This window comes from Micropterus salmoides, unplaced genomic scaffold (genome assembly GCF_014851395.1).
Source record: "Micropterus salmoides isolate LMB-PRFRI ecotype aquatic unplaced genomic scaffold, ASM1485139v1 Ms_hic_scaffold_4, whole genome shotgun sequence".
Taxonomy (NCBI): Eukaryota; Metazoa; Chordata; class Actinopteri; order Centrarchiformes; family Centrarchidae; genus Micropterus; species Micropterus salmoides.
The window spans coordinates 5,767,663-5,787,916 of record NW_024043372.1 but is presented as its reverse complement, the minus strand read 5'-3'; the positions used below and the strand labels follow the sequence as shown (position 1 = coordinate 5,787,916).

The window sequence follows — 20,254 nt, the reverse complement described above, 5'->3', positions numbered from 1 at the left end:
GCAACGTTTTACCATTTCTATTTAAAATCTGGTAATATGTCAATGTTGTGTTTACATCTTTTATGGTTTAGTTACCATCAACTTTGTTTGCAAGTCATTTTCAGACACATTTTTCAAGGTCTTTTCCTAGTTTTTAATTTGCTAAACAAAGCTGAGGGGTCAAGTCAGGTCCTTTTCATATTCAGGATATTTGTACCATAGTTAAAAAGGTTCAGGTTAAACCCTACTAAATGGGATAAAAATACCACCTGCTGTTGTTGCAAGTTGTACTTGCAGCGAGTAACATTAGTAATGATTAGGGGTAATCCTCAAAGCAACAGAGGACCTGCCACTAGGTAACCTCTCTTTTGTAACATGCTGTATAAGCATAAGTCTAAATTTTAAAACATAATTTAATTTGGATTGCTCAATTAGACAATATTCTTTAGTAGTCAGTGCTTTTCCGGAGGCTTTGATAAACCAGATAAAATAAATGTTACAAAACTCGACATCTACTAATCTCTTTGTTAAGTACAATTAGATAGTATATGTACAGAAGCCCTAAGCGGCCATCAATTAAAAAAAAAAAATGTTTACTCTGTTTTATTATGATCATTTTCTCAAGTTCTCGAGATAACAAAACAGTAGTTTAACCAAAGTTCTTTTATTCATGCCACTCGGCAAAACTTCCAGGCAGCTATTTCGAACTAACAAGACCAGGCTCCTATCTAAATGAATGGAGAGAGAGACAGAACTGCACTCTTACTGGTCACCGGGACATAAAAACTACATCATTAGAATCAGCATTAAAATCTGATAAAAATCGCTCAAAAATTTTGACAACTTTGCACCAAAATATGGTTTAAAAAGCGTTTTTCCCGACTGGTTATACTTCTACTATGCATGCGTCACCACTTCCAAAATGAAGCCCTCAGCTGTGGGGAGCACTTTAAACTGAGTGATGACAGCAGTAGTGTGGAAGTTATGTTGTTTATTGATTTTACAATTTCTTAATTTCATTACAGATCAAAACAGTCAAATTTCCTACATTTTAAAATGAATCAGTATCAAACTATAGGCTGGAAACAAACAGCAACACAATGAATTAAATAAGACTAATTAGATTAGGCCGATTGTAGAAGAAGAGCATTTGGTTGCTATAATTAAAATTAAAAGTGAATTTTGCATAATGTTGTGTCAATTTATGGTTACTTTGCTTTAGTTGTACTGAGCAATCCAAGCCTAGGTTCACCCAGGTCTTTTGGGACTATATTTGCCTGCGCACCCACAGAGAGAGCATGGCATTGAAATGTTTGTAGAGAGTTCGGTTGGTTCTCTCATTTATTCCTGGAAAAGGACACTATGATTACAGCTCCTGATCACTCAAAGACGCAACTGGTAGTACAATTTATGATTGACTGTGTTTGAATATATTGAGTTTTAAATGTTCAGGTTCTGCTTGGATTGTAATTTGCAATTTAAAATAAGTAATGGGGATTTGTTATGTGAATGTTGAACTTGATAGAAGTAACGTGCATGAGTTTAATTACGGGATTGGTATTTTCTTGTTAAAATCCTAGGTTAGACTTAAGGATCGTGTTTAGTTTGGTTTGAAGATTCAATAGCATTTATTTATTACTTCTGTGAGAAAGCGGTATTGTGATTTATGTGTGACTGATTCATGACTTATCTGTAACTAATTCATGTTTTGGTTTGTGTATTTTAAAGGTTATCAAACTATACCTACTGCCCCACACTGATCTATCAAGTCACATTCAAGAAACTATACCATATTATTCCATCACTGGTCTATCAAACCATCTCAAAGAAAATAAAGAATCAAGAAGTGAAAAGATTGAGTTGTCCTTTGCGTTCTTCAGAGAGAAAAGCAGTTTTCAAGTTTGGGCTGAGCTGTAATCAATTAAAAACACACAGAACTTGACACATAATAAGGTGTTAGATCTAGTTCCGCTACCGGAAACACCACTCATCCCGTGCAGTCTCCGCCTGGACAACCGCCCGGCTAAACTACTCCTGGATTCTGCTCTGGACTCCTGGTTCAATTTCCGGGTTCTGGCCCTCCATCCACACCAACCACCTCCTTAATCATTCTTTTCTGTTAATTATCATATACCTTCCTTTACCTTCAAAAACTGACGCTAAAGGGCTTCCCCCAATGTGTTGAACTATGACACTATAGGGATCTCCAGTGCGTTACAACCTGACACCGATGGGTCTTGACCATGGGTCCATTTGTGACAACTTGTGGAGTGAGAACGGGTTGTACATACAGTACTAACAATTAGGGGTGGGCGAAATAATCGATTCTTAGATGCATCACGAAGCGGATGTTGAAGATTATGAATCGATTAACAAATGTCTAGAAATCAATTATTTAAATGATACCAATGTTGACAAAACGCAAAGGGCGGAACTCTCCAAAGTGCAGCACCCGGACCGGAACGTGACGGTGAAAGTTAGCGGAGGAATATATTAGCTTTAAGTTTCTGTCGTTAGCTAAATTAGTAACTTAACGAAGCAATATTAATTATCAGCTGTATGTCATTACTAACTAACCTGCTAGTCAAGTGTTGGGAACATCAGGCACAAGCTTAGACTACACTGGTGTACAGCTCTGTCCTGTACACATACTGTACATCCTTATAAATATTTTTCAGTTTTTTAGAGGAGTCTGACAACTGGTTGTTAATGAAATGAAGGGAACTAGTCCTTTTAAGCTGATTAGGAGATGTTTCTTTTGGATTTTAATTAGCAAATTAAATGCTTAGTAATTATCCAGGGATCCTGTATAGAAAAAAATAATGCATCAAGATGCATCGATAATCGTTTTATAATCAAATTGCAGCCCTCTGAATCGTAATCGAATCGTGAGGCGCCCAGAGATTCAAACCTCTATTAAAAATACACCTTTCTAAAAAGCGGGCCCTTGTCATCAAAGAAAAACACAGGTGTAACTAACAACATTAATGATGGCTCTATTCTATTTAGTAACTTACAGTGAGTCAGAATGCACAATACCTGGGCTCTAAATCTGGCTAACCTAAATGCTGGCAGCCATATAATCTCTCCACTGTTTTCAGTTTTAAAGAGCCGATCCACACATCCCTCTGTTGTAACCCATTCCCAGTTCAGTTTAGAGCATTTTAGCATGAGAAGAAGTCAATACTATCAGAGAAAACACACAAAGTTACGCTACCTTCATTAGTATCTCAGCATCGTACCTCATATCTGTGCTTGCTGACTTTTTTGCCTTTCTTGTTCCAGACGATGTTGGGCTGTGGATTCCCTGTGGCCTGGCACACAAAGGAGGCCACTCCTCCCTCGACTCCTGTTTGGTCTTCTGGGGTTCGTGTAAATCTTGCTGTATGGAAAGATGTGTAAAAAAGTTAAGTCAAGTTCAGACTCCCAATGTTGCTGTTTGAGTGTGTACATGCACATGTCAATAAGTACAGGAGATTTGAAGATGAGGAAGATTTGAACTGACAAACTGATGTCACTACCTCCACTTGTGAGAAGGTGTGTAGGAAGAGCCTCTCATCAGTAGCTAAGTCAGTAAGTCACCTACTCTAGAGATCTGCAGATCCAGGGTTCAAATCCCCAGGTAACCGAGTCAAACTTGCTGACAATGGGGCTGTTCAGATCGTAGTGAGTCTGAAGTCTCAATTTATTTGGATTGCGTGAAATTTTATCGTCATGTGTCTACTGTAGCTGTCAACGAACAAACAGCGCTACAGAGCGTGTTTCGTCATCATGGCGTTCTTCTTCTGCTTGTGTAATTCCGGTGGTCACTACATTGGAGACGCTGGACACTACATTGAATACGTACAAAGAAGAAGAAGAGGGAATAATAATAATAGTAATATACAGTCTCTGAGTAGTCTTCTGGTTTATTAGAAGTAAGAAGAGAAGTGACATTTGGACAACTGAACGAGCGCACACGCGTGTTATTTAGCACGAGAGCCAACAGCCTATGGATTTATACCATGCAGCCAGAAGAAGTCGGGAAAGATACTACAGACTGCTGACAGCAGAAATCACGGATTTAGTGGATGTCGTCGTCTGAGGCAGTAGAGAGTAGCCAGTCAAGAATAAGCTGTGGGAATCATTCAGATAATGTTTGGATTCATGACGGCCCCTTTGTGACAATGCAAAAAAGCAACAACTGCCAAATGTCTCATCAATTACTGTTAGTAACACACAAATATATGATGGTCAGATCTGGCATTTCATGTATTTGTGGTTCAGTTTCTGTGGCAGTTCTCATTTTTGGATTGTCAGAAGGGAAACCTCTGTCTCTCAAGCACACACACACTGCACACACACAGTATTTGTGGTTGGACCTACGTGTCTGTGGCGTGTCAATGGACATCTCGTTGGTGTACACCCCAACTGCATGCTTGCTCTTGGCAGCCAGTTGAAAGGTGTAGGTGGAGAAAGGCTTCAGGTACTTCAGCAGGTAAGAGGAGGTAGGCTCAAAGCTCACTTTCGTCTAAAAGGACAACGGGACAGTGGAAGACGTCAGGTTGTGAGAAAAACAAAAGAAACAGGCTGAATTAACTATTCCACAGGGTGAAAGTATCCTTTAAATTCCCTATATAGAGTTAACTTTCAATGTGAAAATCAATTGTTCTTGTGTTTTTCCCACCCAGCCATCTATTCACACATCTGTCCTTTAATCTTATCCATCCAACCATCCCATTAACCTATTAGTCATGCAAAACAGTCCTCTCAGCTACCAATCCATCTGTCTCTCCCTCTTATCTTACCTCCTCTGTGTCGTCAGCTCGTCGGTAGACCAGATCATATCCTGTGATCTGGTTGTCGGAATCACCCTGGAGTGGAGCTACCCAGGACAACAAGATACTGGTCTCAGACTTGGCCACACCCATAAATTCTGAAGGTTGGGATGGAACTACAGAATTTAGGAAAAACAGGATTAGTCTTTTATTCTTGCAGAGAGTAAGTGCATATGTTTTCAGTATAACTGTGTCTGTCTAACAGCAAGCAAAACCATCAAGACATCCCTCTCTTGCTTCCTGTCTCTAACCTCCAGTCTTGGCCATAATCTGCAGGTCCTGGGACAGGGGGCCGTCTCCTTCAGATGTGAAGGCCAGCACTCTGATGTAATAAGTCTTGTTAGGAGTCAAATCATGGATGATGGTGAAGTTCGTGCTGCGCACAATCTGCTTCTCCCACTGCACAACACAAGGACACACACACAGACAAGTTATCAGTCATTTGTGATTAATAAAAGTCAGTGACACCAAGCAATTGCAGGTACACACCTGGTTGACTGGCAGCGTGTTGTTTGAGGTGTAATAGACTCTGTTTCCCACCACCTGTCCGTTAGGTTCATCTGGTTCATCCCAGTGGATGATTGCTGTTCTTGTGCTCAGCATACGACCTCTGACCTGCAGGGCAGACAGGAAGAACTTCAGCAACACTGCCCTGGGATAAAATGTACACTGAAGCAAGTTGGATTGTTGGGAAGTAAAGGCAACCTAAAATAGGATTTATGTAACACACTGTTATGTCAGTCAGAACAACAGGCAAGCTTGAGGTGAAGTTATTCTATGATACACAATAACAATAGATTGAAATTACAGCTAAGCATTCAAGTCAACTTACTTGTCATGCAGGAACAAATTGCCAATTTCAAATGATAGATGCAATATCGATGAACGAATAAAATTTCTTTGACTCTGATTTGTTCAATGAAACTGACCCGTCGAGGGGGCGAGGAGGGAGCTTGCTCGGCTGTGAGAACCTCCACCACCTCGCTGGAGGGGCCCTGGCCAACGGTGTTAACTGCAGCTACCCGAAAGTCATAGTGAGAGTATGGGCTGAGGCCGCCCATGCTGTACAGTGGTTTGGTGATGCCATTAATCTCTTTGTATGGTTCTATACCTTTGGCACGGTGCTGGAGGAAGTAAGAGAGGAAGAAGCAAGAGAGGGCAAAAATATGCTGATTTAAAGCTCTACATATAGCTCTATGTCAGTGTAAATGCTCTGTATTTGTATAGAGCCTTTCAAGTCTTTGTGACCACTCAAAGCGCTTTTACACTACATTGCATTCACCATTCACACACATTCATACACTGAGCCTAAGTGCTCAAACAGAAACTAACATTCATACACTTGTGGAATATATTCATACCAACCAAGATGTATGCCAAAAAATACAGAACTACACATATAATGTACAGGTAGGTGTTGGTGTCCTGCTTTTTGTGAATGGAGTACTGAGTCATCCCTTTAGTGAAGCAGTTTCTATTTCATTGTTCATTTCATTGTGTGTGTCCTTGAGTACTCCTAAAACACCAGATTACATTTGAGCAATTTCAGGTGATTTTATTACTATCAGGAGAGACAATGAACATTTTTCTTTTGCAGCCCTACTTACTGATTTAGGCAGTCAATAACCGTTTATGTCCAAATACTGCAGCTTTAGCTATAATGCAATAACCCTTCTGCATCTGTTACACACCTGTAAGATATAGTAGGAAACAGGCTCAGGGTTGCCAGACTCCCAGGTGAGTGTAACGCTTGTTGCGGTTCTCTCAGTCACCACAGGGGTACCAGGAGCATTCGGCAGATCTGAGACAGAAGAGAGAGAGAGAGAGATCTTTCACACTTACACCTTTATAGTTAGGAAATCATGTGATAGACTCAGTATCCTAAAATTATACAGTTGACATACTCTACACAACAATTACAAGAATTGGACAAATATATAAACTCAACAAATATAGTTAGTTCCTAGTTCACTTCAGAGACTGTAGGCCATATTTAATTGAATGTGTTATTTTCACATACTGTAATTAATTGATTAAATTCCTTTTCTGATTTTGAATATTGTTGGATCATATGTATATACAATAAATATATACAGTGTATAAGTAAATATAGTATATGCCAAATATATTATACGTATATGTTAACATATATTTGGTAGATGCCCTGCAATGGACTGGCGACCTGTCCAGGGTGTACCCCGCCTTTCGCCCAATGTCAGCTGGGATTGGCTCCAGCCCCCCGCGACCCTGTACGCAGGATAAGCAGTTGACGATGGATGGATGGATATTTGGTATATAGAAAAACAGAGCGATGGAAGTTACTTTACCTACTAGTCTTACATCATATTTCTTTTGTGATGTAAATTTTCTTTTTAGTGTACTAGACATAGTCCCAGTGCTCATTCCCAGAGAGAAGAATTCTATGCTGTGGTTTTCCATCCATCCATCTTCAACTGCTTATCCGGGGTCGGGTCGCTGGGGCAGCAGTTAGAACAGCAGACCCCAAACCTCCGTTTCCTTAGTCACATTAACCAGCTCCGACTGGGGGATTCCGAGGCGTTCCCAGGCCAGTGTGGAGATATAATCCCTCCACCTGGGTCTTCCCGAGGTCTCCTCCCAACCGGACGTGCCTGGAACACCTCCCTAGGGAGCCGTCCAGGGGGCATCCTTACCAGATGCCCGAACCACCTCAACTGGCTCTACTGGTTTTGTCCTCCTTAAAATGATCTTATGAATAAAGTCAGAACCAAAGTCTCACCGAGGGAAAGGTCAAACCATCACTTCCCGCACTCATAAGCCTCCTCATATACATGCTAATAAACCCACCTTTCACAATAATCTGTGCCACCGCCTTAATCACACCAAGTGATGACATAGCGACACACGTGTAATTGTTTGACTGGCGTACGTCAGTCAGCTCCAGGACGTTGCGGCCTATGGGCATGTCATCCTCAGACGTCAGGTTCTCTGCTCCCAGCATCCACTTCACGTACGGCATAGGGGAGCCCACAGCCACACAGGAGATGTTGATGTTCCCCCCTGGCTTGATCTCGCTGTTTGCTGGTGGGATGGAGATGCGAGGGGGGACACGACGCACTGGACCAGATAGCAATGAAAACACGGAGAAAAGTGAGGTCATTATAAATTCGTGACTGTGTTGTTCACCGAGTTGCAGGGCAGTGAATGACAACCAGGGTCTGTATGATTATAATTTATTATAAGACCACTAGGGCGCATGTGATATCAAAATGTTTTATTCATGGTGTTGGGAGCTCTCGTTTTAAAACCATCCTGTTTTATGTCTATACAGCTAAGAATTATAAAACCAATGTAAGTTTCATCACATTGATTGATAAACACACATTCCTAGCAGAAGATGTCTTTGTAAAAAAACGTATGAATATTTTCTTGGAATAGATGTCGCAATCTACACATCCATTGTCACATCCATTGGACTCTGGTTCCCACAGGACAGGCTGGTTTTTAACCCCCATCTTACCTCTGACATAGAGGTTAGCTGGGCTGGAGTAGCGTGTCCCCTCTCTGTTGGTGGCAACGCACTCATACTTCCCCTGGTCTGACTCCTCACTCATCTCTATCTGGAGGGCACCTGGATGGATGGAGGGATGGAGAGGAGAAGTAGAAGATATAGAGAGGAGAGTCAGTCACATAGAAAGATAGTGAGGAAGAAAGAGCAATTACACAGACGTGGAAGATGTCAGATAATTGGTATAGTCTATAAATACATCAACATAGGTAAGAAGAAATTAATCTGAGGGAGTTTTCAGCAAAAACAAGCTGAACTCTGAGAAACACAAGGCTAAACAGTGAGCTAAAACAAGGGTCGGCTTCCTGATTCAGAAATGGGAAGAAAACAAAAACAAACAATAAAAGCACTGATAAAAAGCCTACAAAAAATGAGAATTAGTGTTGCAGTCAAGACCGCCCAAACCGAGACCAAGTCAAGACAAAGACAAGAGTTTATCGAGACAGAGACAAGACCAAGACTTTTAGGGGCTGAAACCAAGTCGAGACCAGGACCAGTTCCCCACATTACATGGCACACAATAAAATGTGGATGTCTCAAACACTCCTTTTCTATGCTTATTATCGGGGGTAGGGGTGACAGTCGTTAACGGAAACAGCATATTTTCAATTAGGGTTATTGGTTGCATTTGAAGAAATACATTTTATATCCAATCAAAGTAAATCAGACAATGCAAAAGCAATTTATTGATATTGTCAGGATTGGCGGAGTGAAGGCGGAGGTGTGGACCCAAATGCAAACGTAGGCAAGGAGGATGCAGTTTAAACAAAGATTTATTTACAAAAAGACAAACAGGCTAATGCTGGGAGCTCAGCGGCTCAAGTTCAAACAGAAAGTGGCTCCAAAGCAAAAACATAAATCCGGGGGGAAAGAAATCCAAAAACAAGAACAAAAGGGAATCCAAGGCACAAATCCACAAAACTCAGGGAATAATCCAGAATACCAGGAAACAAGGTACAAGGCAGGACACTCAACTTCAACGCAGACAATACAAGGACATGACAAAGACAAAACTGAGGACAATATATACACAGGTAAACGAGCAGGGAGGGAAGCACAGCTGAGATACATCAGGTAATCAGACAAAGCTGGACAAGCACACCAGGTACAGGAGATGACCAAAATAAACAGGAAGTAAAGTTCACAGGAACACACAAGGACAGATCTACCAAAGTAAAACGCAAAAACATGGAAAGACAGCAAAATCAAGACCATCAAACTGGTTTTAAGACCAAAACGGGTCTCGAGTACTACAACGCTACTGAGAACGTAGTCTTCATGCAATGCTGAAACAAATAACTGAGGGAGTAACAACGGCAGCAGGAGTGCGAAGCAGCATAAGAAAAGGGGTGAATGAGGGCAAGAACAACAGAAACTTTGTAGGAACGGAAAATAAAAATTAGGTTGTGGGCGTGAGCAGAAGGAGGATAAGACAGAGTGTATATTGAACAAGGGATACAAGCAAAGTGGGAGGACAAAAAACCTTAAGGTAGAAATAAAAACTAGGATTTAAGGGACTGGAGGGATAAAAGCATCGGTTACCTGAGCGGAGCTGCTTGATTCGTCCGTTGTTACTTGACGTATTGACTGGCAGGAAATCCTTGAACCAGGTAATTTCTGGGTTAGGGTTGCCGCTAGCAGCGCAGATCATGGTGGCGGTCTGAGAATGCTGAACAACTTTCAGCTGGGGACCCATGTCTATGGAGGGAAACCCAGAGGGCAACTGGTGCTCTGGAAAGATTAAAGATGAGTCAAACAGAGCTGGACATTACTCACATATTCAGCTTGGTAGTGTAGTGCGGTGGTTCCCATCCCAACAGATGTTTCAATTGTGTTAATTTGAATGATTTCATACAAGATGTTTTTTAACACTATTCAAAAGTAGCTGTTACAGTAACTTTTGTTGTTATAGTAAATAAAAGACTGATACTAAAACTCTCATTGTTTATGCTTTGTCACATTTTTCAGCGGGTTTAGTTACATTCATGCTACTACTACTACTACTACGACTACTACTACTACTACTACTACTTGTAGAGCAGACACTAGGTATATTTATATATTTACCATTTAACCAGCAGTTTTAACTTTATATTTTGACATCTCTGCACATTTTTTGCAACATTTTTTCACAAACTCTCAAATGGCCTTTTGGTTTTCATAGTAATTTAGTTAGAGAGGTTTTGATTTACCCTTATATATTTTCCCGTGTAGTTAGAGTTGTTAATCCTCCTTTTGAGGATCTTTTTGTTATATTCCTTTTTTGAATCCCACAGCACCCATCGGCCCATTTTACAAAATCAATGATTCCCCACGAAACAGTATTTTAACTTCACTGTACATACTGCACAGCTACAAGCAAATACTCAGTTATAGTCGCAGCGCCACCTACTGGCAACAGGAAGTAAGCTCTGTGTGACGATCATCATGTGATTTTCATATAAATTTTCACAATGTGTTCCACACTTGACATACTGAGACATAATTTATAGTTACCAGGTGCTCTCTAGTGCTACATAGGGGACACAGGAAGAGACTTTTAAGTCCTTTTCACGTAAAATTCAGACCCACTAAGGCAGAGCTGCGGCACTCATCGACGTGCTTCACATGAGGGCCCGCCCAATACTGCTTGCAGCTTTAATTATGGATTGTGCCCTATTAAATAGTAGTTAATAGTTATTTGTTTTGATTACATTAATGTAAAATTGAGATTGATAAGAAATATTTTATTGTTACTGTGTAAAGGGAATACTGCTGGTAAAAAGCACCTTATTTGTTTGAAGTGTTTGCAAACCACATGTTATTACACTCTTGTGTACATAGCAGTACATTTCAATTAAAAGTGTGCAATACACTACTTTAGAATTCATTATTCAATTTTGCGCAGAACCAATAGAGTGTGTCTGCTTTGTCAGTTACAGTCACAGTCAGGTGATACACACAAAACGCATTTACGAAATAAGCAAAGTGTTGTGTAAAGACGGCATTTTTTATGTGGATTCCAAGTATAATGATTTTCAATTTTCTTCACAGCAAGCTGAATGGAAACAAAGCTTGCATGTGTGTTCACACTGACCTCGTAGCACACTTAGTCTGGCGGAGGCGGTGATTTCTCCTGCAGAGTTGGAGGCGTGACATTCGTAAATACCCTTGTCTCTGGTAGTCCTCAGTGGCTGGATCCTCAGGATCGAGCCGGACCCGTTGTCAAACTCCGTTGCCTGTAAGAGGGAAAAGACAGCGGCTTTAGTCAGTATAATAGATTAACAATGGGTCAAAATGCGTAAAGTAAAAGGTGTCACTTGCAGCGACGAACCTACAGAGAATTAAAGCTCACTGTTTTGGTTCATCGCTTGGTTGTTTATGCCCTAGCAGGTTTTATGGAAAATTAGCGACTATCTGGTGAACACAGTGGAACATTTAGCAGTTAAAGAGCCAAATATTTCCCTCCGGAGGAGCTAAAAGAGAGTGAACATTGAAATGACATTCATCAAACACAACTTCAAAAGAATACTAATGATGCTCTGTGTCTGCTGTTTGTATAGGCAACTATTTACCATTACAATTTAAAAGCTGATAATATGTTGTGTTTACATCTTTTTGGTTTGGTTTTGATGTTACCATCAACTTTGCAACTCAATAATGAATTTCTGTCTGCAGAGAGAAGCCGAGTGGACAGAGCCTGTGAAGATCAATGATCAACAGTCTAGGATCAATCGCTACACACATTATAATGGACTTCAGGTGGCACCAGACAAGCAATGCACTCATTATAAGTAATTTTGAAATGAATTGAAAGAACGGAGAAGAGAGTTAGTTAAGAATACATTATATTATCTCTTATGTCCTTTTCATATTCAGTATATGTAACAATGCGTTTATCAGAAATACTGGACTGTAGATTTTAAATGTGCTAGCATACGGTTATGCATGTAGATTGGGATTCTGTATTATGAGAAGGTTTTCGCTGACTGAAAACCAATAAAAAGAAATCCCACATCGACTCCTGACTGACAGGACAGGACAAGAAAAACCTAAAACCCTAACATCGTTCTCACAGCGTGCCCTTCTCTTTAAAGGAAAAGCACAGGTGTATCTGACACCATTAATGATGGCACTATTCCATTTAGTAACTTTGAATGAGTCAGCAACCCCGGCTTTGAATGAGCCGGGGTTTTGAATCTGGCTAACCTAACTGTAAACTTTGTGGACAGCCTTCCCAGAAGAGTTGAAACTGTTATAGCTTCAAAGGGTGGGCAACTCCAGATTAAACCTTACGGATTAAGAATGGGATGTCATTAACCTTCATGTGCATGTAAAGGCAGGTGCCCCCAAACTTTTGGCAGTATATTGGCTGTATTTAAAGGACAGACATGAGAGTGACAGTATATATCTCCACATCTAACTCTTGGCAAGAAAGCATAATTGTGTTTCCCAAAACTTTTCCTTTAAACAATTAATTAAACAGTTGCCAATTATTTTTCTGTCAATACTAATAATTAACTGTCCATTAGCAGTTCTACAGCATGTGTTACGCGTATGCTTGCAAAGTCAAAAATGTCTGCTGTGAGAAAGTTATATTAAAAAACAAAGAAACTAATGGGAACAACAGTCATTCTTATTTTTGCAGCAGCCACTGTTTTACAGAACCGATCCGCACAGCCAATGAACATCTGTTGTAGCTCTGTTGTGGGATGGTAACCAGTTCAGTTTAGAGCATTTTAGCATGAGAAGAAATCAATCCTATCATAGAAAACACACAAAATTACACTACCTTCATTAGCATCTCAGCATCATACCTCAAATCTCTCGTTTAGGATTTTTTTGCCATTCTTGTTCCAGACGATGTTGGGTGGTGGATCCCCTGTGGCCTGGCACACAAAGGAGGCCACTCCCCCATCGACTCCTGTTTGGTCTTCTGGGGTTCTTGTAAATCTGAGGCCTGCTGTTCGGAAAGATGTGTAAAAAAGTTCAAACTCCCAATGTTGCTGTTTGAGTGTGTACATGCACATGTCAATAAGTACAGGAGATTTGAAGATGAAGAAGATTTGATGGACATTTATACAATGCTCTTAAAATGACAACCATTCACATCACCATTGTTACCACTTTACTTATAAGCATTTTTACATTTAAATGTACATATTCTCTAATGGATTATTGTGTTTTTCTAAATGCACCAGATTTCCACTTAATATACTACTATAATCTGTCATTCACAAATTTGTAACACTTACTGTATGTTTGACATCTGTTGTACTAAAACAAGAGTGTGTGAAAAGGGAAAATGCCAGGAGGTGTGTGTGCATGTAATTTAAGTGAAAACAAAAGAGGAAGCACAATAATGGTTTCAAACATGTTTGAACACTGTGGTTCGTTTCTGTGTGTGTGTTACGATGTGAAACAAAGTCTTGGAGTACATGCACCTATTTCTCAGCATAGTTGTGCACGTGTGTGGCTTTGTGTTTGTGTGTGCTGAAGCTTAATATTTCTGTGCCAGAAAGGATTTATAAGGACTTACTCCAGACATCTCCACTGCCCTTTTCTCAGCCTTCACACACCTTGAGAAAAACACCTACATCAGAATGCTGTTTGTGGATTTCAGCTCAGCATTCAACGCAATCTCCCTCACGAAGCTGATCAACAAACTCAGCTCTCTGCTGCACCACCAGACTGCAAAGAGGTTTTACCCCCAAGCTATCAGGCTCTTAAGCTCAAAGTCATCCTCAGCACTGCTCCACTGATTATAGTTTATTTGCTTATATATGTATATTATCTGCTACGTAGCAGAAGAGAGTTACAAACTAAATTTCATTACAACCTGTTGTGACAAATAAATCAAGCTGACCCAGCGTGACGTCACAGGGTCAGTCAGGGTCAGATGTCACGGGAGATCCGAGCGAGCGGAACAATCAGGGCAGCTGATGTTCCAAAATAAATGACAAAATTAAATAACCACTATGCTTATTATGATGTGTAATGTAGAGAGCTCCCTTTCATCATTTTATTGTATTGTATTGATTTTTTTCCACCACTAGCGAGCAGTGAGTGTAGGGGGCACTCTTCTGGCCACGGGGCCCTATACCACCTCAAAGGTCACGTAAGCCCTTTTTCCATTGCTGGTCCCAGCTCAGCTTTAGTGATGAAATAACATATGAAAATTGTGCATAGCCTGGACGGAAAGGAGGTGGACATGATGACCAGGCATGACTGACTATGGACCTGGCAGAATCAGGTAGAAACGCACAAAAAGCAATCAGACAATCAAAATGGAGATGAAGTGAATTTGTGTTATGTATTAGCAGTGCATATGTAAATGTAATTCTGGGAGGGTGACTGGTAAAGTTTCATTGTGATAGACCAGTTTTAAGATTAAAAACACTCCCAGGGTCTAAAAATGTCAAATGATACCATTTTGATAAGCTCAGCTACTGGTAATGCTTTGGCAGAACATGTTTCAGCTGCAGTACATTTTGTTGACTGTGAATAAGGACGTTAAACTGAATAACAGATCATTGTCTCAATCAGTTGTTCAGCTGATTTGCTTGATAGAGATGTTATATCAACCTTGGGAATTGGAGTTATTCCAAGTAAAAATGGTTTCAAAATAGTGAGATGGCGATGAAGGTTTTATTGCTTTCTTGGAACACATTATAATAAACTATTACTTTTCCCTTGGTTGGATCCACAAAGGACCACAGAATGTTGTAAAATCTTTAATGGACAAAGCTAAAAATGTAGTAAGCCCAAAAGCCATTCTTTAAGATTCAGATGAGCTCCATTGCACTGTGTACTACAGGTACACCCAAATACACTAAAAACTATTTTTCTAAATATCAAGCACCTCTTTGAGACTGACAGATTTATCCTGCGACAAAGATGGCTATGTAGGTGTACATGTGCAGATTTACTGAGCTTTTCTGTCCAAATCACCAAACAAAACCTGGCTAAATTCCAATCACTTACTGCCAAGAGGCAGTAAGTTTCTGCTTTATTTGGACTACATCCTTTTATGGTCAGAAACAAAATAACAGTGTTAACAGGACACTATATTGTTACAGTTTCTAGCTCAGGAAGGCCATAAAGCTAGTAAAGCTAAATTGCAGTTTTGTCGACCCCAGGTCACGTATCTAGGTCATAACATTTCAACTGAAGGAAGAAAGCTTGATGATGCAAGAAAACAGGCAATTCTAAAGGTACCAAAGCCAAAGACAGCGCACTGCATATGGCATTAGTCCTTTCTCCTGTCCTCCTTCCTTCTGTCTCTGCTGTGATTCACTGCAGGTAACAATGTGCCAGTTTGAAGCTACATGGCAATCAGTCAAAGCAATTAGACTAGACACTTAGACTAGACAGAATGCTTTCATTTAGTTTGTTGAACATCTAAATAACAGCCTAGCATTAGTGCAGTGTGCTTTTATAACATAGAGCAGTGGTAGGCAGCCCGCGGGCCAAAGCTGGCCTGCCAGCAATTATATCTGGCTCATGGCCAGATTAATTTGATAGCGGCACAGCATTTATTTTTTTTTAATTATAGCAGCTGGTGCTGAAACAGATCAAAATCATGATAGCGAAAGTCACTCACATAATCACTTCTTCTTAAGTGATTGTGCCAACAAAATAAAAACGTGAGAACGATTTTGCAGCAGTAGGTTGTGTTTAACTGAGAGCTTTTACTTTGAAAAGTTCTGAAGGAAATTCAAAAGAGTCCATCAGAAAACGTGAGATCGGATTCCCCTGAATGAGAAACGCAAGAATTTCCTCTGCCTGGAGATACAGCGGAAATGAAAATATGTGTCTATAGGTTGATGTGGACCAAATGCCGGAAGGCACACACTCCTGCACTTGCTTAATTGTGAATAGGCTATGTAAAATGATCTGTTCATATCAATTTGTTGAAAAGGGACAAAAATAATATTAGCAGCAAGTGGTGTATGTATGCAAGAGGCAGCAGAGGCTGCAGCCTTATAATAAACAGCTATTTAGCCCCGGGCCCGTTTAACACCACCTTTCAGTGCCCATCTAGTATCTAATTAATTATGTAATTCTGCATATGCCTGCTCTGTTCTGTACAGGGGTTCTTTACTGCTTCTCTCTGCCTCAGGCTTCCCATGTATTCACATGGTTGGGCAGGGAGCTGCTCTCCCTCATGGCTCTTCACGTAGGTGTGTAGAAGAGCAAGGAGATCCCAGAACAGAGCCACACCGACAAACAAAACTACAATGCCACAATATAATTTCTTTGATGAAAGTCTTGACTGAACCACACATAATCACTGAGAGATGTGTGACTCTTAATCCAGCTACACTGCTCCCTACTGGAGGAGATTGTGAACCACATGATTGTGTGGCAATAACTAATAGTGTGTTTCAGCAAGACCTGACATGACTGACACCTTTTGCAGAACCAGATTTCGTGTTGTTTGTTGATGGTTCATGTAAAAAGCATACAGATGGGACAAACGGTGGGATCAGGATTTGCTGTCGTGACAATAACAGACAGTGATAACTAAACCATTACTATCACACTACTCTGCACAAGCAGCTGAACTCGTTGCACTGACTGAAACCTGTAAACTAGCAAAAGATAAAACTCTAGTAGTTTATACAGACAGACAGATGCATTTTCCATGTGTCACACATTTGCCAGGCAGTGGGCTAACAGAGGCATAGTAACATCTATAGGGAAGCCAATAACACACTGAGATCTCAGTTTAATTTGGCATTTTAAATCTCTTAGATGCTATTTAATTACCGTCTAAGCTTGCTATTTGTAAATGTGCAGCACACACACATGCAAAAGATGACGTTTCAAGATTAAATCACAGAGCAGATGAAGAAGCAAACAGAGCTGCAGAACTTCATCTAACTAATTCAATTTACTCTTTCATGACAGACACCAGCTGTGAATTGGACACTAAAGAAAATGCAGACACAAGCACCTCCAGAAGAGAAAAGGAAATGGAAATAAAGACAGACAGGCAAGTTTCCAGAACCAGACCAACCTTTTCAGACATTAACAATGGATTTTATAGATTAATCATCATGCAAATGCAACACGTATTGTCTGGTAATTGTTGATGTGTTTTCAATGTGGGTTGAGATTTTTCCAACAGCTAAAGCAGATGCACTGACTGGGATATTTTTCTAATGTTTGTAATACCACAAATACTGTACAGTGATAATGGTGCACATATTGTAAATTAAGTGATTAAACAACTTTGAGCAACCTTGGGAATATGCTTAAAGAATCACTGTGCATCAACAACAATCAGCATAAACTGTGGAAAGAACAAATGGGTAAATTAAACTGAAGCTTAAGAAAGCAATGGATGAGACAGGAAAGAGCTGGATGACATTTTAAACAATACCATCCTCTGGTATTGTTAAGCATGCATGACCTTAAGACAGACAGAGGTTTTTCACCTTTTGAGATCTTATATGGGAAACCTTATATGATCACACAGTTGAAGCCACTTCATAGACACGAAGATGAAGCAGAAGCTACACAAGCAGATTATATGGCTAAACTGTTGAAACGACATGATGCTCTCAAGACTGTCTCCTCCACAGGTGATGGCTGACATGCCATCAACGATCCTGGTCCAGCCTAGTGATTGGGTGTTAGTGAAAGAGAAAACACTGGCATCATCCACTTTGGTAGGGACCAAATCAAGTGCTGCTAACAACACCACAGCAACAGCTGTTAAAATAGAAGAAAGAGCAACTTGAATTCACATTTCACACAGTAAGAAGGCCAATCTGCTGCAGAAACAACCCTAAGAGGTGAGCGCAAGAGGTTGATATGTGGTGTAAAATACGTGACCCCTTCGTTGTAAAATATGTAATTGGATTGTAATTTCATGTACTGTTACTCTTCTTGACTGGCAAGTCTCTGCTGTCTCAGAGATGACATCTTTTGTCCTGTGTTGGCCATTGTAGAAATGTATTACAGTTAGCAGCCATCACCACCTAGATTTCGCTAAAACGAACACACTTAACCTAAGATAAAAGCCCAAACTCTGTCAGTTTTGTCGGTTCCAAAACAAAGCCAAAGCCTCTTTAATTCAAGCCTTTCTGCTGTTGACTGTGTTTCAAGTCGATCTGATTCTGGTTTGTCCTGATGGGCTTCAGCACATAAAACTTTGTTGTTGGTTTTTATCCTTAAATGGAGTCTGTGTTGTGCTGGGTGACGACTGGTTTATATTTGATTAAGCGGACACCATTTTGTTAAATTCATCCTTAGTGTGACTTAATGGACAGAGATTTGGCGCTTTGTTCTTTGTTTACAGACTTCTTGTGCTCCTGGTTTTTCCCCTTCAATTTGTTTTTAAAGAATTGCCGCCAAGATGTTCTATGTGGAACATTTTATAGTGAAATCAGTGCTCTCTGGTGGACAAACTATAATCTACATACTGCAGGGGAAAGTCAGAACAGTGCAATGTTCCCAGCGATGTACATGTCATACATTTTCCCTTCAGTTACTGCGTAGTCTAAGTCTAAACATGTGTGCGTGTTTGTGTGGCTTTTAAAGATTCAGCTAAACAAATTGCCGTCTCTCCAGTGGAGGATTCTTGCTTTATTACTTTACAATTTAAGTTACAATACCAGGCACTTCATGCACATATTCAAATAAAGATAGTTGACTACCTTGTTTGATACATTTATTAAACAGAATATTTGAAAAACCCAACCAATTAATTATTTTAGAAGCAGGGCTGATATTACAAGTGTAATCTCTAAAATCAGTAGTCCAATAGCACAAAACGCTTTACCTGTTATCAGTGGGAGGAAGAGGAGAAGAATTGTCTTCATTTTGTTGGACGCTGAGATCCTCTGAGATTATTTTACCACAGTTAGTTGGTTCGTCTCCACTATGTTGACAGCTGCATTTCCTGAAGTAGTCTTATATACCCAAAAACTACCGCCCAGTTTTCTATCCTTCTTTAAGTGTTAGCCACATCTGTTTCCCCTTTAGACATTACTTCATTACAAAAGGAAATCACTGTAAAGAGAGAGAGACAAAGAACTTGTACTGTGCCCTGACAAACAATAAAATATTATATTTCCGCGAGAAATGTTAACAAACTGTGAATGATGTACTACATAATAGATTGTGTATCTGCACATTTCCTCAATGTAAAACAGGTGACTGAGGGAACATTATTCCATTAAAGTTAGGTTTTTTACATAAAACTAGAGGCTATCACAACTACTGTATATTGGATATTAGTTAAACCTGTTACAGGGGCAGCAGAAGCAAACTGTAAAAATAATACTGACATATCACCACTTTTAAGTTGATATGCTGAACAATTACTTTTTTGCAAATCCAGCCGTTACAGAGAAACACCGTAATTCATTTGGAGTTGTGTTTGTGTGACCTCCAAAATCCTCTCTTTCAGCTCTGTGTTTGGTCTCCACCAGCTCCTGAGGGAAATATCTGACTTTTCATCTGCAAAATGCTCCACTATATCGGTCTGCTGTCTGCTGCTGAGCAGGTAGAGTAGATATTTACAGCTTTTTAATTAAAAACAGCTTCAGCCATAACAAAAAAAGATAGCTAAACACTGACCTGAAATTAATTTTAAATCTGATTATAAAAAGCTGATAATTCTCTGCAGGTTCATCACTGTGAGCAACACCTTTCACACTGTCAAATAAATATTGTTCATAGCCACTTTAATTTATTATGTATTAATTCTAACAAAAACTAGAGGGCACCTTCCCACCTCCCAAAGACCTCTGTGTGTGATGCTGTGTGACAGGAAAGAGCAGTAAGTAAGAAAATAAGTACTTTTTAATAGTCAGATAGTGTTCGGCAGTGTTAATGGCAGGAGATCAGTAGCTGTGTTTAAGCCAGAAGCTGTTATAATCTAACAAGCCTACACAGAGAAATGTGAGAACAACAGTTG

The 20,254-nt window shown here is 40.0% G+C and overlaps 1 protein-coding gene across 1 annotated transcript in view; it reads right to left on the bottom strand.

The window, feature by feature from the left end:
- Window positions 1-19,209, bottom strand: part of LOC119886260 (receptor-type tyrosine-protein phosphatase S-like) — a 28,451-nt gene extending 9,242 nt beyond the window's left edge. The window contains exons 1-13 of the mRNA XM_038696884.1: window positions 19,115-19,209; window positions 13,140-13,285; window positions 11,420-11,561; window positions 9,886-10,074; window positions 8,296-8,406; window positions 7,623-7,892; window positions 6,488-6,597; window positions 5,726-5,920; window positions 5,286-5,411; window positions 5,048-5,195; window positions 4,767-4,912; window positions 4,345-4,489; window positions 3,222-3,361 (exon numbers count right to left, since the gene is read on the bottom strand). Of these exons, the coding sequence (XP_038552812.1) occupies window positions 3,222-3,361; window positions 4,345-4,489; window positions 4,767-4,912; window positions 5,048-5,195; window positions 5,286-5,411; window positions 5,726-5,920; window positions 6,488-6,597; window positions 7,623-7,892; window positions 8,296-8,406; window positions 9,886-10,074; window positions 11,420-11,561; window positions 13,140-13,285; window positions 19,115-19,154 (1,908 nt within the window). The 5' untranslated portion in view covers window positions 19,155-19,209. The remainder of the gene's footprint in view (window positions 1-3,221; window positions 3,362-4,344; window positions 4,490-4,766; window positions 4,913-5,047; window positions 5,196-5,285; window positions 5,412-5,725; window positions 5,921-6,487; window positions 6,598-7,622; window positions 7,893-8,295; window positions 8,407-9,885; window positions 10,075-11,419; window positions 11,562-13,139; window positions 13,286-19,114) is intronic.
- Window positions 19,210-20,254: the final 1,045 nt, after the last annotated feature.